This window comes from Miniopterus natalensis, chromosome 2, assembly GCF_054644295.1.
Source record: "Miniopterus natalensis isolate mMinNat1 chromosome 2, mMinNat1.hap1, whole genome shotgun sequence".
Classification (NCBI taxonomy): domain Eukaryota; kingdom Metazoa; phylum Chordata; class Mammalia; order Chiroptera; family Miniopteridae; genus Miniopterus; species Miniopterus natalensis.
In genome coordinates, this window is record NC_142082.1 from 25,756,697 (window position 1) to 25,780,309 (window position 23,613).

Genomic DNA, 23,613 nt, shown 5'->3' on the forward strand with positions numbered 1-23,613 from the left:
CAGGGAGCCACGGGGCTGGCTGGGTCCTTGGAAACCTTTGCCCCTCCCCAGACACATGCCATTTCTACCCTGGCCATTCTAATGTTCTCTAAATCCTGAAACACCTACTAAGACCTGACCCTCAGCCAACTGCTGATTTCTCTCAGTTCTAGATCAGGCATAAAAAGTGCCTGCACTATCCAGACTGGGGAAACTAAAATCTAAGCACTGCTAATGCTTGTGGTCATGCTGCTGCCTGCTGGCCCTGAGCTCCATCCCTAGGCAGCTTTCAGACTGCTGGTAACTGCAACTCCATCTTGGTCTTCATCACACGGCCCCATGCTGCTGTTTGGTTTGAAAAACTGCTAGAGTTAAGAACCACACAGGGCTTCCTCCATTCTACCAAGGAAAATCTCCCACCCATGGGGACAGCAGATTCTGGGGTGCAGGTATGTGGGTGGTGGTCAGGGATACCCAGCAGGCAGGCTGCCCTCAGCCTTAGCCACCAAGGCCCATAGATCTTCAGAGGGTAGGGAGGGGTCTTTGCTTAAAAAGTTAAGATTAAATAAAATTAGGTTAGAGCTCCTCCTCTAAAAGCTCCAAGCACAGCTAGCAGGGCCTCCTGCCACCACTGTCCTGGAGGACCAGATAAGGGCCCATCTTTGAAGGGGTGATCCCATCTCCAGAGCCACAAGGTTCCAAACAGTGCTGCAAGGGAGCCCACGTGCTGCCCGCCTCCCCTCCTCATTCTCCTGGTGTGGGTAGAATGCTACGGCTGCACTGTCGCAACTGAAGACTGACCTTAAGACATGACTCATGTTCTCAAACTGCCACCCAGCAAACTGGCTACGCATCAGTTCTCCTAGAAGCAGGGTGGCTTGGAGATTCCCCACTTGCAGTTGTTACTGGCACCCACTCCACCCAGCTTACACACTGCTCTCCACTGTTCATCCTGAGAGGTGACAGAAGCACAAGGTCCAGACAAGGAAAGAAAGAGACGTTTTATTAGCATTGTTACGGCAATGCGTTACATGAAGGGATCCTCAGTGAACAGCCCATCTGAGCTGCAAGCGGATAAATCAGAGAGTGAAACCGATTATTGTACACAAGTGCAGACACAGGATCACCCTGAACCTCAAACAGAAGACAAAAATCACTTTACAAAAAAAAAAAGTAAATAAAAATAACACCCATTTTTCTATTTAAAAAAGTGCCAGCTCTTGAGTGGCAGAGCACGGAAAGACCAATCGCTTTAATGCTCGCTCGAGTGTTGAGCTGTGCAGCCTGTGGGGGCCAGGCCTGCCTTGGCTTCTAAAGCTTAATTTAAGCATTCCAGAGTTTCATCTTTTAAAGTATTTGTTTTAAAAAGTTCTTTCTCTACTGTTTTATTAACTGTGTCAGTCTAACAGTTAGCCAGCCTTCACCAGTTGTAAGTGTTAAGACCAGAGAACTTCTCTTTGTAAGGCTTATATCTGAGTCAAGAAGGAAGAGAGACCAAACACCAGAACCTTAAAAAGTCAAATGATAGTGGAGCCAGTGCCCATTTAGAAAAACACTCTTACCCTCCCCCCCTTAAAGTTCTACTTTGGTAAATATTAACGTTTAACCAGTTAGCAAAATATTTAACCCCAGTTAGCAAAATTAACACCGTCATTGCAATAGTTACTCTTTTGTGCATAGTAAATGTTGCAAGATGAACTTCACATTGGATAAAGCAGATCTGAAAATCAGTTTGCAATAAAGTGTGCCTCCCTCAACATCAATCTAAGCTCAGGGAAATGAACAGAGGCCCTGCAGCTTCCGCTGGTCTACGGCGACGCTAAATCGTCTGGTAGCCGGCATGGCTCCTCTTCCTGCCGATGAGGTAGGCAATGAGGACAATGAGGACCAGCCCTGCCAGGGCACCACCCACGGCAATGGGGATCAGCATGTTGTTCTCATCCAGCAGACATTCTTCCACTGAGGAGACAAACGGGAGTGCACCATGCTCACATGGGTTGTCACCATGTGGACCCTACGAAGAGGTCTCTCCCTCTTCTCCACCTCTGCCCACCGCCCAGCAGGGGAAGATTATACTGGGGAGGGGCTCCGATTCCAATATACTATCACTTGGAGAAGCTCCTACAGAGGCAGGTGTTCTGCACGGCTAGGAAATTATGGTCAGTATGCAGTCCAGGGTGTCTGAGCCCTTCTGGACACTGAACTCACCAGACAGATAGTATTTTTGTATCCCAATTTCATAGGGGGAAGAGCCACATTATTTCTTAAAACAACTGCCTCTGCTCAAATAGTGACGTGCTCACAACTAAGACATGCTAGGCATTTTGAAAGCAAGGTACCATAGGAAGGAGAATTTGATCTAAAATTCTCTTAGACTGGGAAAGGGAACCTGCACCCCCAACCCCTCCTTGCAACACAGAAGCTGTTAAATATCTAAATAGAACCAAAACCTGTTGAAGCTCGTTCAGAGTCTAAAACACTGCCTTCAATGCTACTTACCAGACCCAAACTTGTCACCTTCTACCTGGAAAGCCTGGACCCACACTTTGAAAATGTTCACAGAAAAGGTCTCTGTGACCCTAATGTGCTCCTCGGCATTACACTTGTAGGAATTCCCCATGGTGGCCTGAAGGGCTCTCAGTGAAGTGTTGGAGGCCTTGAAGGTGGGATCTGCAAAGGCATGTGAGAATTAGTGCTCTGACACACCAGGATGGGCAGGCGAATTGTGGGGATCTTACCTCTGGCATCGAGAAGAGTCATGTTCAACTGGATTTCATGCAGGAAAAAACGGCTAGAACTTGAATTCTTAAAGAGAAGAAGATAATCCTTAAGCAGTCAACAGAATCACATTCGTTGTAAATTTTGGTAATAAATTAGATTTCCCATATTTCTAAGTTTTAGAATGAAACTGAAGAGTATTATGTCTGTAAAAGGCATCATATAAATCTCAAATTCTGATTAGTTCCTTCCAGATCTTTTTACAAAATCAGATTCTCTACTAAAAGGATTGAAGGAAACTTATACCAAAAAGGTAAACTTCCCCCACCAAAGGTTACTGAACTTTAGGAAAGTTAAATTTTATTACAAGAAAGCCAACAGTTTAACAGTTCACCAGCATAGTACATTATAAATATTCATGAGTTGTGCTTCTCTTCCCTTATCACTTTAACTTATGTAGGATTCTTCCCAGGCGGGTATAAAAAAGGTACAGGACACAGAGATGCTGCTTCTCAGTAAAGGGGTGAGGGAGGCCGACCTGTGTCTGCCCGTCCCTCTGTGCAGCCACACAGACTGTCTGCAGTCTAGTGTTGACAGAGGCTACTGGGCACACAGGAGGCGCTCCCTAATGAAGGCCCATTTGTAAACAAAAAAGGGGAAGGGGGAGCTGAGGGTCCAAAAAGAATGACAAAGGAAGGCAGAGAAAAAAACCTCCTCCTTCCTAAGGCAGAGCTCTGGGTTTAAGGACCTGTGTTCAATTTCATTCCGGCTTTGCACATGGTGTGCTCAGCTTAGGCACTGTGGCTACAAGGCACCAAGTGCCTGAGAAAACACAGTAGAAAGAAAACCACAGTGAAATGCATGCTAAGATGCCAGGCAGGTCTGCGCCGAAGCCCCCCAAGTGAAATGAACATGGACTCTCACCATTCCAAAGCCGAAGACTAGGGAAGTGCTGCCCTCGCTCTGGAGCTCCAGGGTCACCAGCTGGGTAGTGCAGCTCCCACTGACTTGGGTCTTATTTGGGTTGATATTGAATACTCTGGTCACAGTCTAAATAACAAAAGCAACCAAATTACCATTCCATCTCACATCCCGGGTCCTCTACTGTTGAAAAAACAAAAGCAATCCTAAAAACAGAAACGTCAAGGCCACACTAATTTTAGCCAAAACTACAAGGAAAACACTAGAAGTTTACCCTAGTGCAGATTTCCGATTCAAAAACAATTTTTTAGTGCTACTTCTGATTGCTACTTTCAAAATGGCAAGTACCCATGGGAAAGATGTGGTAGATCCTAGCGCCCTTCTCACCCCTGTCTCCCAACGGTCACACATTTTACCTTCATCACAAGCAAGTTATTTGGCACAACCCCACAGACTTTGTCATTAGGGAGAAGTATTATTTCAAAGGAAAAGTATAAAAATAACATTAAAATGTGTGAACAGTAAAAACTTAAGCAAAATTTAATATCCTCTCAGGGGTCAACAAACTTGTCCTGTACAGCACCAAACACATGTTTTATGCTTTGCGGACCACACAACAGTCTCTACCACGCTGACTTGATTCTGCTGTTTCAGAGGAAAGTAGCCACAGGGGTGTGTATGGCTGTGGCCAATATGCTAACCAGAGATACAGGCACACTGACTTATTTTGAAAGGCCGTGCACATACACTGAATTGCAACACCCATGCGCACAGAGAGAAAGGGGCTCCTTGGGGCTGAGCCCACCTTGTCGTCCTTGTTCTTGTAGGTGACATTCAGCTGCAGCCCCATGCTGGCCAGCAGACAGGTTCCGTTGGTGTTGCTCACATTGTACTTGTGTACCAAGGGGCTCTCAGGCACTGGGGATGGTGAAGGGTGGGGAGGCGAAGGGTGGGGAGGCGAAGGGTGCGGAGAGGATGTGGAAGGGTGGGCAGATGTTGGCGACACTGTTGGGGAAGATCCATCTTGCACACAGCGCGTCTCTAGAGGGACAAGGAGGGATTAATCATACTGTTCACAGGAAGGACGGTGAAGTTCTGGTTCCTTAGAACCAACAGGAGTCACAGCAACCCTGAACTCCAGCTCGTTCTCCCTGAGCTCACTGTAGAACCCAGCAGACTTTCTCAAGTATCCCCACCCCACAGAACAGGAGTAAATTATTATAGGCAGGCAGGCACTGTTGTCCCAGAGCTGGCTGAGGGGATAGCAGAGTGTCCAGTTCACCTGCCTCCACTCTTGCCCCTGTATGACGGTTCTAACTGGACACTCTTCCATTTCAGCCCCTGGGCAGCCCCATGTTCACAGATCTATACTCTGCTGCATGACAAACCTTCCCTTCCTACTGTTAGGTCAAGAAAAAAACTGTAACTGTCACAGGTCGTTGGGACAGTCAGCCACATACCACTTGAAATGGTGACAGTTCACATAAATGCTGAGCTACTGCATGGTGCTGGAAATGGTCACAGGAACAACAGCAAGGGGGGCCTGGAACTCAGTCTCAGGAGGGACAGACAGACACCAGACACACACACCATCACAAACCTAGTGCCATCTGCAAGGGGCCCATGGGAGAGTGGCAGAGGTGGCCCTTTGAAGGACGGGTGGTAGGTGACCCCTGCAGGCGGAGACTGGAGCTGAGGCTCAGGGGCACAGGGTCAGTCAGCTGCTGTGGATTTTTATTTGGGGCAGGGTGGCGAGGGCACCAGCAGGCAGGCACTCTTATGTAGGTAGAAAGCCCGGTAAGTGTGGGAGCAAAACCCTAAATAGGAGACAACAATCCAGGACTGGAGGGAGGCTGAAGAGCAGACAGGCCACAGCAGAGGGACTTGGGGTTGACCAGGCGAGATCAGATTTGGGGGGAGGTGGGGTGTCTGTGAGAGACACCACAATGTTCCTCCAGAGGGCATGCTGAGGAGTTTGAATGTGATTCTGTCCCTCAGAATTGACCCACCATGATTGTTTACAACAAAAATTTATATTCAAAATCAAGGCAGATGGAACCCAAAGGACAATAATAGCTGAACACTATCTACAGGAATAGACAGGAAAGACAGGTGACTTCTGTGAAGATTACATATTACTTAACATTTTAAAACACGAAGACATGCAGCACTTCTAGGATACCACTCCTGTTAGATTCTTTTACCACCTTGTTTCTGTGGACTTTCAATAAAGTTTAAAATAATATTCATACAATTTCCATCCAATTCCAACCCCTCCCACAACTGTACTGAGCCAAGGCAGGTTGGCTCAAACATCCAGTGTAGGGAGCCAGTGGGGACTTTGTGTAACTTTACCTACCACCTGTTTCTACCTACTCTAAGCTAAAATGGAACTTCAACTGTAACTGTTTTTCAGTTGCCAATTCTGCCTCCACACCTATCTGCTTGGGGGAGGAGAGATAGAAAACTTCACCTCACAAAACTGTAATGGGAAAATTCAACACACTTTTTGGAAAGTTCAATTCACCCAGGATGCTTTCACACAATGTGATCTTATAGAGTAAAATGTCTTTCTAGATGGAGGATACAGATGGGGGGAAAATGCCCTCAGAAATGGACTTACCCTTGGGATAATAGTGGCAGGGCAAGCACTGCCGGAGATGTTCCAACCCAGGGTGTGCTAGCCAACACTGTCTCCTTCTTACCCTGGGCTAAGCTACAGGCTGACGTTTAGTTGCACTTTTAAAAATACCTTCATTATTACTTTAAAAGTTGTTACAGAACACAACATAATTAAAACCACATCAAAACAAAAAAGGCCCGTTTAGCTCAGCGGTTGAGCATCGACCCTAATCCAGGAGATCACGGTTCGATTTCTAGTCAGGGCACATGCCCGGGTTGTAGGCTCAATCCCCAGTAGGGGGCTGGCAGGAGGCAGCCAACCAATGACTCTCTCATCATTGATGTTTCTCTCTCTCCCCCTCTACCTTCCTCTCTCTGAAATCAATAAAGACATACTTTTAAAAAACAAAAACAGAAAAAAACAAAAAAGAACAGGCCAGTCTCCAAATTCTGGTATAGATGGCCACATAACACACATGGGGGAAAGTAACCTACACTGAGATTTGACAATGGTCCATTGTTTTCATAAAGCAGGTTACAAAATATCAACTTGGAAAATGAATAACACTGGTAGGTCTAATCCCTAGTCAGAAAATTTCAGGACTTTAGAAATCTGCATGGATAAAATGTCCTCTTCCTTCTATCTGAATTATAAATGCAAAGTCCACTCTCTAAGCAAATATGGAAGTCCTTCCTGCAGAAGGTTCACAATCCACAAGGAGATAATTACAAATAAAATGCACTAAAGTATATTCAATGTCACCTGTGGGAAAGCCTCTAGAAAAGCTAGGGGAATCCAGAGGTTGCTGCTGGGTCATTCTCAGTTTTCCCCAGGAAGAAAACAATGGGACTTTATGCAGGGCTGTGCATTCTTCTAGGTGCTCTTCTCACAGTTTCCTAAAGCTTTTATGCCGTGAAGGCCCCAAATCAGGGAGACACAGCAGCAGATATTCAAATAAACCTGCATGTTGCAATAAAGGAGTCTCAAATGGAAAGAGATGTTTTGGCATCAATTTCTTCAGTTTAAGCTAGACTAGCAGCAAGACTCTGGTTCCTAAGGAATGAAAAAGAAATAATGCCAAGTTGGGTAAGAAGTGAAATTTATGTACTATATTTAAAAGTTGTTTCTATTTTGAACTTCTAATGGTCACAGAAGAGCTGACAAGTTCCCATGTATCAAATCTTAACTATAAAAAGGTGAATAAACCCAAATCCTCTGGTGAACCATTAAAACCAGATGCGTGCATGGGCCTCACGCCAAACCCATTAACCCAGTGTGGGCCTGCGCCCAGAAATCCAATTCTGATGAACAGAGTCAGACTCATTCACCTGGTTTTCTCCAGCCTCGACGCAAAGCATTCTAGAAAGATAATCATCTACCCTACTTCTGTAGACCTTTGAGAAAGAAGATACCTGGTTTTCTTCAGGACTTATCCTCATCAACAAAACTGACAGAAAAAGTCAGTGCAGCACTGGCTTATTTCCTTTTAAAATAAAATCTCTAAGTATGTGAGCTTTCTTAGGTAAAATGATACATGTGTAAAGGCAAAATCAACAAGCACTTTCTGGTCAAGGTGACTACTACACTACTGTTAAGTAAGGCCACAGAAGCCTACTCTAATATCCTGAACCTGCAGTTTACCAAATAAAAACTTTATCCTGATATGCCAAGGTTGCAGGTTCAATCCCTGGACAGGGCACATACAAGAATCACCAACTAATGAACACATAAATGGATGGAACAACAAACTGATGTTTTTCTCACTCTGTCTCTTCCCCACTCTAACATTTAATAATAAAAAATAAAAACTTTAAATAGGCTTTTATAGCCCAAATTTTACTAATTTAATGCAAACGTGTTAATTCAACAATTTATTAAGGATCTATGAGTAGATCAGAGTAGGGGGATATAAAAATATGCTTAATATATTTGACATGGGATCTTTTCCCTGAAGCAGGGAATTTAGCTGATAAGAAAAATATTTAAGAAGTACCCAAGACTCAAAGGAGCAAAACCGACACAAAAGGAGATAAAAAACAGGAAATGGCTCAACTTTACTAGAAATTAAGTATTTTTAAGCAATTTATGCTGTTATGGTAGTATATGAGGTCAGTTATGCCAAATCTACTAGGGAAAATGCTGGTCCCCTTAATTGCAAAATAACATTAATACTAACCAGTGTAAAAAAATACCCAGTAAGACAGTGCGAATAGTCAAAAAGTGCTATAATGACATGCCAGCTGGCTAGTCTCCCCAAGGATCAGACTGAGTTAGGTTCATGACAAGCTCAGTAACCATGGAACATGCTAGGAGTTGAGCGTTAAAAACAATTCAGATCAACTTCGTAAGGTATGTAAAATGTCTAATTACTATGTTGTACACCTAAAATTGGTATAATATTGTATGTCAACTGTCACTGGAAATCTAAAAAAAAACACCAAAAAACAAAAGACTAAGATCACATTATCAATTACTATATTACTGTACAGTTTAGAACCTTCCTTACCAAGCATCAGCCCATATTTGAGATCCAGAGGCCTCAAATTTCTCCCCACCTAGCACTTACACGGGCAGCTACCCGCTGGTCCTAGGACCCAGGCCACTGGAGGACCAAATCCCATAAAACAGTGTGCTAAGCAGGAGGTCATGGCTGTGTGAGAGGTGGCGTAGGAGCAGCTCTTAAGAGAAGAGGCATAAGCGTGAGCAAAAAAGCCTTAAAAAGGGCCCCTCATCAGGTTGGGTTTTTTTTCCCCTGACTTCCTTTCTTAGCACTAGATTGATAAGGGATTACTGTAGAAAATGTGACTTGAAAGTGAGATGACTTCCACAAGCCCCATAGGGACACCTTCCTTTCCAGTGAAGAGTATACAACTGTACCCATGACTTCATCAAGCCTTCCTGGCCTATGATGAGAGAAGGAAACTTCAATTTCTACAGGATATTCTATAATTTTAGGATGCTTCTTAACCTTCTTCTTTCCAATAGAATTTACTGAGAGTGTGCTCTAGTGTCTTTGAAAAAAAAAAAAAAAAGACTGCCTTTCTAAAGTATATGTGTTTCAGCACAGGCAGATTTGACAAAACTGAGTCAAGCTTTGAAGAGAGGAGACAACCACGAAACTTGGGAGGAGGGTAGGGTGTCTTAGTGACCAAACTTTTTTAAAAAAAAACATATTTTATTGATTTCTGAGAGAGGAAGGGAGAAGTAGATAGATAGAAACATCGATGAGAATCATCGATTGGCTGCCTCCTGCACACCCCTGACTGGGGACTGAGCCTGCAACAGGGAATCGAACCGTGATCTCCTGGATCCTAAGCCCATGCTCAACTTCTGAGCCATGCCTGGCCGGGTGCAACCAAACTTCTGATCACCAACTTGATAAAACAGTGGGTGGTGTCCATGCGCTCCAAATAACCAAGGACTCCCAGGCTGGAAAGCCAAAGCCCCAGGTAGCCCTGTGAAGGACAGGAGCATGCCTCTGGGGAAAGGGCAATTGGCTGGAGTTCAGTTGTCAGGACAGCCTCACATCTGCACCTTTTTCACTTGGAATCACGTGCATATGTCCATTAAAATGCAGGATGTTGACAGTGGGGAGAATGTGCATGTATGGGGATGGGGGAAATGTGGGAAATCTCTGTACTTTCCATTCAATTTTCTTTTGAACCTAAAACTGTTCTAAAAAATAAAGTATTTAAAAAACAGTAATTAACCTAAAAACAAAGTTAGTCTCTCTACTGTCACATCTGTTTTTAGACTAGAAATGGTAGCCTGTTACAGGTCTCCAGTACCCTTGTGAACCCCTGTGAAGTGGCACCTCACTCCAAAGTGCCACACTGGGGAGCCCGGATAGGGGAGGCCCAGTCATCTCTGTCTGTGCTCAGAAGCCTTCGAAGCAAAAGAAAAGTTGTAATGGTGAGGAGCTGTATCTACGACCACATTCAGGCCCAGTTATAGTGAGGTCAATGCACTGAACCAGCAAGCCAGAGATGCTACTATTTCCTCAGACCTTCTGACAGTTTTTGCTTTTTCCTTTTTCTACTCTTAAGACCTGAGCTAGAATACTGATGCAACCCAGATGTATTCAGCTAGGTATGAAACCCAGGTAGTTGGGAGATTTATAATTGTGAACACAAATAACTTGAAGTATTTAGCTTGTTGATCTAACTCCCACTGGCTTAGCCACTGTCCAACTAAAGTCACCTTTCATTTGCTTAAGGAGGGGTAATTACAGTGTGCACACGCCTGGACCTGCTGCCTTCAAACACTGCTCACACCAGCCTGAGAGGAAAAATCCTCGCATTCCATCCACCTTCCTGGTGAAGCTGAACGCTCACTCAGCCCTCCAGGCCTAGTTTGAGAAGAGGCTGCACCGTAGAAAGGTTGAGCCCATTTCCTTCAGAATCCTCTGCTGCTCCAGCTCACGGGGATCTCCACCTCTAAGTCCTGCACACTTGTTACTAGTTGTAGTTCTCCCAGTTACACTTGGTTTCTTTTAGTCCTAGATCTGTCACTAACACTCCTCCTATGAGGTCAGGGTCAGCTTTCTCTGTTAAGGGGCCAGATGCTAAACATTTTAGACTTTGTGGCTGTTGGGTGTCTGTCTCAACTGAGCTCTGCCACCATTAACATGAAGAGCAGCCACAGAAATAGGTGAGTGAATGATCATAGCTGTGTTCCAATAACACTTTAGTTATGGGCACTGAAACTTGAACTCCCAAGAATTTTCGTGTGTCATGAAATATTCTTTTGATTTTTTTTACCTTAAATTTATAAGCATAAAAACCATTCTTAGCTTACCGGCTAAAAAGAAACCAGAGGCAGGTTGGACAAGGCCTATAGGCCAGTTTGCCAGCCCTGCTAGGAGCACCCATGCCTCTGAAGGCTGCAACAAGTTGCACAAAAGGGATGACTGGTTCATCCTGCCAATTCGCTCTGGTAATGGTGCAAATCAGCCACTCTCCAACAGTCACTCTGAGCCTTCAAGCAAGACCATTGGGGAACAATGCACATCAAACGCCCATCAGTAGCAGCAGCTCTAAAGACTAGGAGGAGGTTAGGGGGATATATGATGATGGAAGGAGACTAGGCCTGGGGTGGTGAACACACAATACAATATACAGATGATGTATTATAGAATTATACACCTGAAACCTAGATTTTTATTTTTATTTTAAATATATCTTTATTGATCCCAGAGAGACGAAAGGAGAGGGAGAGCTAGAAACATCAATAATGAGAGAGCCATAGATCAGCTGCAGCCCACAACCCAGGCATGTGCCCCGACCGGGAATCGAACCCCAATCGCCTGGATCCTAGGTCGACACTCACCCGCTGAGCCATGCCCAGCCGGGCTGAAACCTAGATCTTTTTATTAACCAGTGTCACCCCAACAAATTCAATAAAAAGACTAGAAGGAGGTGCTGTCCTTAACATATCCTCTTAGCAGGTGGAAACAACTTCCTCCAGGCAATTGATCCCTCACCCCTCAGGAAAATGAGGTGATTGGTAGAATTTGGCAAATATCATTTTCTTCAGTCATAGTAAAATGACAGCCCTATTTACAACTTACTCCATGCCAGGCACTGAGAGAAGCACTTTGCATAAATTTCCTTTTTAATCCTAACAGCCTTCTAAAACAGCTTATTACCCTCACTTTAGAAGTGAAGGAAACCAGACTACCTTAGCCAGGACCATGGAGCTGGGAAGGGGCTTGGAGCCCTGTTTGTTTGATGCTAGAGTGGAGCTGGGTTGGCAGGTACATCCAGGCAGGGGTGCTGTGTGGGTAGGCATGTTGGTCGGTCATGATCCCCTCAGAAAGGCACTCCTGGTCCTTCCACCATCTGCCCCTAGGTCTGCCTGAGCTGGACCCTGGACCCCAGACCCCCATTAGCTCTGATATGGGAAGACTCAGAGAGGGTTTCAGTTGCTTTGCCCTTTTACCCTTTTCTGATCAATATTTGTCCATCCTAATTGAAAGAGGTCACCTCTAGAGATAAAAAAAGGTTTGGTGGATAGCTTTCCTAAGACAGAAGCTTCCAGCTCTGTCCCCAGCTATACAGATGCTCATTCATACATAATCCCTTCAGGCATCAGGGCACAAAGCTGCTTCTGCATTCAGTGGAGTCAGACTAATGACATTAGGGCCAAGGGCAGTGTCTTACCTTCCTGGCTGAAGCTATCCTTTGAAAGGTATGCCTGGATGGTGGCATCATGGAATGTGACAGTTACATTATTCATGTGGATCTGGTTGCTGCTCACACACCTGTATTTTTTATTTATGTCTGCCATGATGTCAGTTGCGGATTCCACAGTCTTGGGTCCTATATTTAAAAAGAATTCATTTCAATTATCCTAAGTACTTAGTTAAAAGTAATTTTAGACACTACCCCAATCCAATTTTTGTGACTTCATAATTGGTCAATTTTTGTTCTTACCCTTGGAGCTTGCATTGGGGAAAATCTGTGTGTCTGACAAATTATAAACAAAACGCATCATCTGGACACTGTAACGTGTTGCATTTCTTGCAAAACTGAGGGTCAGTGTATGTCCTCCTCCAAAAGCGATCATGAGGCTGGGGTCAGAAGCATTCTCTTTACCACAGGAGCTGCTATTTAATACTTCTGCATTATGTGGCAGGCTGAAGGTCACATTCTAGAACACACACAATGACAACAGAACCCAATTAGAACACAGGTTATTAAAGGGATCCAGAAACACTAAATAAAGATCTTTTTGTAAGTCTGACATAAACTTAGTTCCTCAGTTCCATCTCAGCTGTCACTATTAACATATTTTTAATATAAACAAAAAACACAGAGTCAGTGTAACATTTCAGTAATAGAAAAGTAATTCAAGCCCTGGCTGGTGTGGCTCAGTTGGCTGGAGTGTCATCTGTACACTGAAAAGCTGCCGGTTCCACCCCCAGTCAGGGCATATACCAAGGTTGCAGATTTGATCTCTGGTGGGGGCATGTAAGGGAGGCAGCCGATTCACATTTCTCTCTCTCCCCTCTCCCTCTGTAAATATCAATTTAACACACCCTTGGGTGAGGATTAAAAGAAAAAGTAACCCAAGAATAAGACAAAGTTGACTTAATTTTTCATATAAATTACAAATTCTTCATTAATATAATTTTAATTTGCAACAGAACAGAATTAAAACTAAAGTTATCTTGGTATACTCAAATAATTCATATTGGGCTTCAAGATAAGGTATGTATTTTTATTTGAAAAAGGCTATTACTACCCTTTTTGCTATAGAAATGTTTGTTTAAAGAATATGTCTCTTTAAACAAAGAAAAGGTGTTTACACAGAATGGTCTGAGTTTACTATGATATGCAAAACAAACAACTACAAAACAACCTAATGTCCATCAAAATGAACTGGACTGACTAAAAGAACTACGGTTAAACGGTACACTATGCTGTCCTAAAAAAATGAGGTGATAAAGACATGCTTTGTGAAATAGTGAGGCACATAACAACATATGGATGATCCCATTTGTGTAACAGTTAATATGGAACAAAACAATATTTTAAAAATCCAAGCACAAAAAAAGTGAATAGAAATTAAAATAAAAGGTGCTTGGGCAAATCTTTAGAATTTGAGACATTTCTATAGAACAAAACTTTCCCAGTTTCCTTCTATTTTGACAGAGACCACATCTGTATCTAGACCAGTACAAATGAATTAATGAGGTGGAACAGCTGGCACAGAGTCCAGAGTACTCTAAATAACTGCTGATCTTCCCAGCAATCCTGGGGCCCATTAATGCCCTTTAAGTGGCAGTAAAAAGATATGATGCTATCAAAATGGTGATAAAGAAAAATGGTGGTTCCAACAAGGAACTGAAAATAAAATTTGAATTAGGGATATGTTTGAATGAATACATGGTAAACAGAATAAGTAAAATGTCCATCAGCAGGTAACTAATGAAAGAAGAAATACAAACAAATGCTGCTATTTGTTAAGAGAAATCTAGGAAATGAAACAAAACAACTAAAAACATTTAAATCAAACTAGTACAGTGCTTATAGCATTGCACATCAACTGTTCATATACAATTTTTGGAGCATAATAGTTTATATAAAGTAAATTCAACAGATCAACAAAGCAATATTCACAGAGCTGTACACTGGGCATGAAAAATAATATAAAAATACTTAACTACCAATAGAGGGATGGTTTAGCAAATTAGACTGATTAACATAATGAAGTATTACAAAAGATAATCACAAAGAAAACTAAAAAATGCACATAGTAAAATAGTGAAAGCAGAGCACAGGACGGTTTGTACATTACAACTGTAACTTCAGAATATAAAACAGCACAGGCTACTGATGAGCCGAGAAGGAACTATGCATACATCAAGAGAACTGTGTTAAGGTGGGATCATTTTTCAAACATTTGAAAATTTTAAATAATCTTCTCTCCCCCGTGTGTGAACACACATGTGCACACATACAATGTGGTGTTTCCTACCTGAGAGCCACTCTTGGTATTATAGTTGGTTGAGAATTCAGCAGAGAAGTTGGCCATTATACATGTCTCGTTGCCATCTTTCACCACAAACAATGCTGATGCACTGTGCACAAGGCCTGCTAACTCCAGGAAAGACAAAAATTACCAAACACCTTCTGAAATACTTTGGGTATTACTGTTGTCTTTAGCTCTAGCAAAAATGGATTTTACTTCAGAATACTTATCAGGAAGTCACATGTTAATTTCTGGGTCACCCTAGGGCATAAGTGCTTCACACTGGTTCCTCAGGAGATCCCATGGGGTCCTGGAGGCACAACTCAACCTAAATATTGACCTTCTACAGAAAAACATGAAAAAGCTGGTAGTATCTTTCACTGTGGGCCTAAACTGCCATTTAAAGTCAGATCTGTTTTTACCTCCGTTGGACTGGTCGTGTGGAAGAAAAGTCATGGACTTTTCAAAGATCTAAGATTTTTGCCCAATTTCAGAAAGGTCCTCAAAAAACAGTAATTCAGCCTGGCCGGGCGTGGCTCAGTGGTTGAGCATCAGCCTAGGATCCAGGAGACCAGGGTTCGATTCCTGGTCAGGGCACATGCCTGGGTTGCAGGATCGATCCCCAGTTGGGGACGTGCAGGAGGCAGCCGATCAATGACTCTCTCATCATTCATGTTTCTATCTCTCTCTCTATCTCTCCCTTCCTCTTTCTGAAATCAATAAAGATATATTTAAAAAAACACACACAAAAAAACAAAACAGTAATTCAATTGAACACGGACTTGACTGTGTGACCTTAGGACTTCAGTCAGTCTGGCTAGGTAGGGCCTCCATATGCCAGGGGCACAGGACAGAGTGAAACTCTCACTGGTCCCTCTAGCTTAAGAGTGATCACTGCTAAATATATCTCTTTAAGTAAGTTCTCAGGGCCAGTGCCATCTCGGGCTTCTTCATATCCCACCACCCTGATCAAGTTTTAGTAGGAAATGTAATCTGATCAGTACAGTAGAAAAATAGGTAATTTAATAAGTGGTACATTTTAGTACATTGTTCTTTCATAGATAGGCAAAAATAAGTGTTTTCACTAGTTCTAAAGTCAACCTGTCAGCCATCACAGTGTACTGTACTATGACGTTTAGAAGTGGTGCCCCCCCCCCCCCCCCCCGCCCCAATCTCTGCTGCCACAAGCTCCTGCATGCCCTTTACCAAGCAAGCATTTCCACACCTGGCTCTGATCACTCTAAGTGTAAATATGACTCAGGCACACTTTGAAGGCAGCACACTCAGATGACAATTAGCTTTTCATTCTAAAACCTTTGTCCCTGGAAAAGTAAATGTCTTCAATGAAACCAATTCATTTTACCCTTGAGACTAACAAAATCTTTAGAGCCAACATTTCCAGCCTAAAGCAAAGAGTATAGCCAGAAACCTCACATCTTCTCCTGAGCCTCTGGTAAAGGAAATACAAAAATCTATGTATAAAGAAAAGTTGCTACACCAAAATGAAGCAAACTACGGCAAACAAGGAAACCATTGCAATTTTTGGTCTGTTTTGATTTACAAATTTTTAACCCACCTCTGGAATACTCAGGCAAGATTACACTAAAAGCATTTCCAATAAATTGAATATTTCATTTAAAACACCTAGAGAAAATGATTCCATAACTTGTTTTTGACACAGTAAAGATTTTAAAACACATGTTTTCTGAGAAGATGGGTAAGCATACCACAGGGAAAAGCACACCTGGCAGGTAGAAACAAAAGTGTGTGGTAAAGCATGGGCACTGAAGCCAGAAAGACACTGGACACTGACCCAACTTACTGTGTACGTGGGCCTCTGCCTGCCCTGTGCATAGGCTTCCTCAGGCCTGAAACGCCCTCACCTGGCTCTGGCCCTAGGCTGGAGGGTCTGTCACACGCGATCACGTGTGTCATAGGCACACAGCAGGTCACTGCCTCCCATGGGAGCACCCACAAGTCAGTTTTCATCAAGCTGCCCTTTGATAAAACAGTTCCCTGAATCATTAAAAAAACTTTCTACTAACTCAAAGCACTTCATTAGAAAACTTTTCACACTAAGTAACTTCCAATCACACAATTTTTTCATTTAGTAAATATGACGAGAGGCCAAGCTTTCAAAGAAAAACAATGTATTACTAAACAATATAAGCTCTAGCAGCACTAGATGCCCACATTTATTCTGGAGAGGCCCAGAAATGTCCAATTATTAAAACAAGAAGCTTACCCCAGAAGCCAATTGTGGTCCAGAGAAAAAGTCTACAAGAGCATTAGAACATAATATATTGAGCCCTGGCTGGTCCTGTTCAGTGGTTACAGTGGTTAAAGCGCCAGCTGGTGGACTAAGGGGTCCCAGGTTTGATTCCAACCAAGGGCACATACCTCGGTTGCAGGCTCGATCCCTGAGCAGGAGGCAACCAATCGATGTCTCTCACATCAATGTCTCTCTTTCTCTCCCTTCCACTCTCCTCAGGTGAGGATTAAAAAAAAAAAAATTAAAAAAAGAACATAATATCCTGAGAGAGTATGTATGTTAATGATTATAAGTTTTGTGTTTTTTTTTAAATTCTGTAACAGTGGCAGTTGGTGGGAGGAAAAACACCCTTCTCAAGTCGGTTAAAATGTCTGCAGTTATTTGAGGGGTGTCCTTCTCAAAAGTCAGCTCCCTGGCCAGCTAATCTCTAGCAGTCCTTCACTGAGATGTGAACTCGATCATTTCTCCAGGGTTCATATAAAGCAGTAACTTTGACTTAGTCCTTTAAAATACTCCTACTTATAGAAATTCCATTCTCTAAACCAAGTACAGCTATGGGAAACATGCTTGCTTGAGAGTAAGAGATCTTGGTTGTATGACAGACTCCCTTACTACTTATAGCTATGTGACCTGGGGCCAGTAGCAACTATTAAACCTTTGGTTTAGGCGCCTGTGAAATGGAATTGAGAGCTGACACCTCAGGGTCATTAGAGCATCAAATTAGCCAAAGCATGCAGAGCATTCAGTACAGGACATTAGCACTGATTATATTATTATTTAAACATTCAGTGCTATACAGACCTCATCTGTCAAGTTCATCACTGAATCCTTAGTACCTGACACAAAATGTCAAGTAAGTATTTTATTTAACATGCACTTGTAATGTACTTGCTATGTGCCAATTATAGCTCCAAGCACACTGCAGTCAATTATCATGACAATCTTAATTGGTAGACATATTATGTCTCTCCTTTACAAATGTAGGGACTAAGGCAGAGACGCTAATTAACTTGTGCAAGGTCACACAGCTAGTCAGTGGTACAGAGCCAGATCTGTTGACTCAGAGCATGTCCCACCCATACTAGCGTGGGCTGGCTGCAGGGTGAGTGCCATGGCTGAACCAAGCTTTCTCTCCAGTACTTGAACAAGCAAATATGCCTCAAATTATGAAACACTCACTTTTGAAATGAACCACAACTTCTAGAGGCAGGGCATGAGTATGTAGATTTCTAAAAAGCTGACTTATGCGTGTTTCGTTAGGGACCACTACTGTAAAACTGGACGTCTCTATATGTTTGTACTCAGCACTTACTATGTGTGAGGCATGAGCTAGGCTGTAAATTGGGGAAGGGAAATACATGTGTAAAAATAATCTCAACTCAGCTGAATTGATGCTCTAGTTTTTAAAAGCACATGCTGTAGCATGTAGTAAGGTTCTATGGACAAAGAGAGAGGGAGAACTAATACGGCCTGAAATGAGACTAACAATGTAAATTCAAAATTATGAACTGAAAACATTCTGATCTTAAATCTACTGAAGAATTTGGTTGCAAAGCTGGGGCAACTGACAAACCCCCACAAGCAAGGGTAAGATTAAATAGCATAAAATCTAAAACTTCCTAAGTGACAGTTCTTCATTTGGAAAGGGAAAGGAAGCCATCTAGTTGACATCAATGGTTTAAAAGTGTCATACTTAATTACATAATGACACAATCTTACATATCAAAAAATTTCTGTTCATGCTTATTTATGCTTCCTACCAAGTATTCAAGCACAGAAGAAGGTGTAAGTAGTTTCCAATCATTAGTGCAGGCGGAATTAGTAATTTAGAAGTTTGTTATATTTTTAGAAAAGATGCTTTTTGGTGAAATTATTCATTAAAATAAACATTATTTTAAATAGAATTAAGTACAAGTTAATAGACCTTTTCTAAAAGTTAGATTTTAACTGAATATAAAACTTAAAAGATATGATGCAATAGATATTAAAAAGCTAGTTACACACACAATACTCCAAGTTATTACAATGTAGAGAAGTTATGAACTTTTCCTCTTCATTTTTAAAACATAAAACAGAATATTCAAGTCCTAATGCTTGTAAGCTCTTCTAATAAAGAACAATGCAGCCGTTCTGACATGACAAAACTTATTCCAGCAACTCCTCTTGTGACACCTGCCAGTGAAGGGCAAGGCTTCAGGTTTACTGCTGGAATAAGGTCATCCCTTGTGGCTATTCATGCAGCTCAAAGAACTAATTTTACATAACAGGCAAAACAAAAATGTGAAACCAAAATCTATTCAGTCACAATCACAGAATTTTGGAGTAGGATGAGACTTAAGGGATATTTAAAAGAACTCGTGGGCAGGAAATGTGTATCTGTATCTATGTAACTCACATGAACTCCCAACATATTTCAGATCTTACCACTTAGATAAAACCTTCCCATATTATTTGGGAGGGGGGCGAGAAAGAGTGCCATAGACAGTGGGCCTCTTAACATACTTTAAATCAAACCATGCAGTGATTACGGTTTAAGAGACGGCACATATTCCTTTCTTATTAGGACAGGCAAATGAAAACAAAACCCCTCAATCAATAAAATACTCAGCACCCACTGTCTACTTCTGTGAATTCTCCAGTCGGGTGAAGTGCCAGACGCTTCCCAATGTGTTAATGGAGTCCCTCATTTTGACTCAGGAACACGCACACACACAGAACAGTGGCAGCAGCTCTTTACAAGGGTTCTCTAGGAGTGAACACTCCCGTGGAGAAGCTGAGGCCTGGTCCTACCTCTCTCACTTTGTCCACTACGGGCTCTGCTAAACTCTTAGACATAACTTTAAATCACTCCAACACAAATTTAAATTCACAGTAAGATATAAGCACTGCAGGCCATCTGAAAACCACGCGAAGGTTAAAGCACCAAGGACTGACCCTAAAAGGCCGGGCCTTCCACGCCGCCGGTTCTCTTCCGGTTAAGAGCCGGGTGGGAAGCAGCGCCGGGTGGGTCACCCGCTGGGAGCACCGAGAGACCGCGCAGGTCCTGGCGTCTGGGGCCGCACGGCCTCACCTGGAACTCCGTGGCCAAACTAGCCCGTAAGTCAAAGAAACAAAACACACTTCCCAGAAACCACCAAGCCACCCAAGGCATTTCCAACTTATCCCAGAAAACGAGTTTAGTGGCCCTCGGCCGAGAACCTCGACCCTCCCTCGTCGACCTCTCCGCAACTGGATCCGATACACAATCAGCGGGCAGCGGGTTCCAGCTGGACCCCGCGCGCGGACCTCGGCTTGTGCGGGGACAACTCGCGGGTCCGCCGTCCCCCGGGCCCAGCCCGCAACCCGCAGCTCCCGGACTCCGAACTCCCCGATCCCGTGTAGCCCTCCCCAACCCCCAACCCCGAACACACCCTCCCCGTAGGCCTCCCGTGCCCCGGAGCCCCAACGGCGCAGCCCCCAGGCCCCTAGTAGTACCCCCGTCCCCGCAGACCCCGGCTCCGGGCCTGACCCTCACCGAGGAACAGCAAGAGCAGCGGCTGCCGCCGGGCGCCACCGGGGGCCGCCATAGGCACCAGGGCCACCGGAGCGGGCGCCGAGAGGGGTCGCGTGGTTGGCCGCGGGAGGGTGGGCGCTGGTGAAAGGGCTGGGGGCCGGTGTGAGAGCACGTCCCGCGGTCAAGAGGCCCGGCAAGAAGGAGACCCCGAGGCCCGCTGCGCCCGTCACGTGAAGCCGCGCCGCACCCACGCCGTCACGTGACCTCACAGATCTCGCGAGAGTGCGCGTGTGCGCGCGAGTGCGGTGTCCTCCCCGCGCCCGGCGCTGGTTTTGCTCTTGACCTGGAATTGGGTGCATGACCCCGCCTGGCACGTGACCGTGGTGTCACGTGACTTGGGCCCGGCTCCAAAATCCCTGGCCTAGTTATCCGCGGCAGGAGGCGGAAAGTGGGCGGTGGCTCGGGATAGAGGAGGCGGTACCTGGGAAGCCTGCAGGTGAGGCCGCGGGAGGCGGGGCGTGCGGTCCGCAGTCGGGCGAAAAGGGGTCCTTTTTCCCTGGTACCTGGGAAGTGGGGTCTCTTAGGAACCAGCTGGGCGGCTGCCAAAGGTTAAGACGAGTTTGAACCCGGAGAAGTGCTGAGGGGGCCGCGGCAGTGGAGACATCACTCCTAGTAACAGTGAATGTTATGGGGCATCCTCGACGGTCGGAAGATGACTCGTCCCTCCCGAGGGGAGTGAGGATTTCCACAGGAATCTTTTTTTGTGGGGTTAGATAGTACTCGAAATCCTGGCATTTTTAACTTTGGGGTTCCTCTACTTCACTGTTCTCACGGAGGATGGAAGTGAAGGTTAGAAAGGAGGTGAGATGTTTGAACACTTTTTTTGCATATTACAATTCATGTTTGAAAACAAAACAAAAGTCTTTTTTAAACAACACAAGGTACAGAATTTAAAGCTAGACAAAATCTTAGTTGGAAGAGGTTCAAATGTTACAGTGACCCCAGCTTTGGCACCCGCTTGAAGAATGTATAGGAATGAGAGTGGCATTTATCAAAAAAGTTCAGAAACACTAGTCCATTCCATATAATCCATACATTACAGAGAAAAGGAAATCACAGTCTCTCTGTTTCTAGAACCTTCCTAAAGTACCTCTCTCACTCACTTCCTATTGCCTGCCAGTAAGGTCACTTTCCTTGGTTTGCTTAGAGGCTCTCTGGTTCTTCTCTTTCTCTTTTCTCCCGCTGCCCAGTGCTCTGACCACAGTCACCCTTAACCTCGTCTGTTTCCATCCTTAGAGGGATGCCCTGCTTCTCCTTCCTGGTCCTGGCACTCTATTGTCTCTTTTTTCTTAGTTCTTGTATTTATTTGCTTTTTGTAGATTTTTGTCTTCTTCCTGTTGTCATTGCTTCCTGTCCAGCTTTCCTTTCCTTCTCCTCCAGCGTCTAATATATAATAAGCTGGAAAAAGTCACGAAGCTGAATGCTACGAGTAAAATGGGAGCAACTGGGCTCTGAGAGAGAGCCAAGACTTGTTGGGTTTTGTTCTGTTGTTCGGGGCAGAAATCTGCTCTTACTAAAGAGTACATTTGGTGATATCTGGCTTAGGTTTTCAGGATCTTTGTGGATTTGTTTGTTGTTGTTCAGATGGGGCAAGTGTTTAAACAGCAGAATTCCGCTTAGGTGAAGTGATGCACAATTGAGGAACACCGTAGAAAAGAGAAAATAATGAATCTGGGGGCTGTGTCTACTTTCACTGTGAAGTAGTTTATGAACAATTTGTTAGCATATGGTCCAATATGTGAAAGTGTTATCTGAGCCTCAGTTGCCCCTCTGAAGTAGAGTGTTAAATTCAGAGGTAATTGGAGAAATTCTAAAATATTTCATTTTCTCCTGAATATTCTAATGATAAGAAACTACCCAATAGTCTTGAGTATAGAAACAAAAAAAACCCTTTTAATTGTCTTTTCCACCTGAAGCTCTTTCTTATTTGGGAGAATTCCTCCCTTTGTGAATATGCATGGTAGACAGAGCCCCTGGTAGAAACTAAAAAAACCAGATCATCACTTTCCTAGCCTTCCTAGCAGCTAGGGTCTGAACTTGGCCAGAGTTCAGCCTGTTAGACTGAATCAAGAGCTAGTGATTGCAAAGAAGCTGTACCCCTTAGAATCTGGTGTTTGGTGACGACAGTGGCTGCAGCCTTAGCAAAATGGAATTTCTGGAGGCAGCGGTGAAGTACTGGAACTCCCAAGGTCTTCACCAATTTGGGTTTGTAGTATGTTTTTAGCTGTGGTCCTCACTGTTCTCTTATGTCTGCTGTTACCTGGCATTGTTCTGCATCCTTTTTGGACATTCTGTGAGCTACTCAAAGTCTTTTCAGAATGTTGTTATTCTGCTTAGAACAGTCAATGCCCATTTCTGTTGTGTACAACTTAGAGTACCTGCTTTGTGTACAATCTTCTCTTTTTAATATTATAACCTCATTAAAGACTAAAAGTAGTTTGTGTCAATAATAGAACAGAGTTTAAGAAATGGAAAGTGGAAGACTGAAAATGAAAGCAAACATTATACAACATTTTTATAGAGTATGATAAAGTAATATGGTGGTTTTTTATTGTTTATTTTTATTGTTGAATCCTTGATATGGGCAGGTCTGATCTATTTCTGATTGAAGGGAAGAATGGAAAACCAAACACAATGAATGATTCCATGTCTTCTGAATTTTTTGGGGGCTGGGTGGGGGGGGCTGTTTTTTTAAAATAAAGCAATGAGGGCAGTAAGCAATACAGAAATTTGCTTCAGTTACTTAGCAGAGTTGAGTAAAACTTAGACATTGCTTTGGTAATAATGAACAATAACAAGTTCACAATTTAAAGGCAAGGGCCTTTTTGTATCTGAAATAACTGTAAAGCTCCAAAGCTGGGAATGCATATTCCCTGAAGGCTTGTGCCACTAGGGGGGTCTGGTAACTTATATATGGGCTCAGTATCTGAATTAAAGTAATAGTTGGTAGGAGGTAAAAGTGAGTTGAGCAGTCTAGCAAGCAGTCTGTGCCTTTTTTCCACCCTTTTGCTCTGAGTTACAATTTTTCTTGAGAATTGGTGAGTGAAAATAGTAATATTGAATAGTTGTAAT

The 23,613-nt window shown here is 43.5% G+C and overlaps 1 protein-coding gene and 1 long non-coding RNA gene across 2 annotated transcripts in view; one reads left to right on the forward strand and one right to left on the reverse strand.

Annotated features, from left to right (window-relative positions):
* Nucleotides 1–966: 966 nt before the first annotated feature.
* Nucleotides 967–20,673, reverse strand: LAMP1 (lysosome associated membrane protein 1). Its single transcript, XM_016212887.2, has 9 exons — nucleotides 20,503–20,673; nucleotides 14,723–14,841; nucleotides 12,676–12,892; nucleotides 12,403–12,561; nucleotides 4,424–4,659; nucleotides 3,622–3,747; nucleotides 2,718–2,784; nucleotides 2,479–2,649; nucleotides 967–1,938 (listed from the first exon to the last, which is right to left on the reverse strand). Exons 1-9 carry the CDS (start codon nucleotides 20,552–20,554, stop codon nucleotides 1,799–1,801), a joined length of 1,287 nt encoding a protein of 428 aa, XP_016068373.2. The 5' UTR covers nucleotides 20,555–20,673; the 3' UTR covers nucleotides 967–1,798.
* A 500-nt stretch (nucleotides 20,674–21,173) lies between these two features.
* LOC107536951 (uncharacterized) overlaps nucleotides 21,174–23,613 on the forward strand; it is a 28,979-nt gene continuing 26,539 nt past the window's right edge. The window contains exon 1 of the long non-coding RNA XR_001603184.2: nucleotides 21,174–21,342. This is a non-coding gene — a long non-coding RNA (uncharacterized LOC107536951). The remainder of the gene's footprint in view (nucleotides 21,343–23,613) is intronic.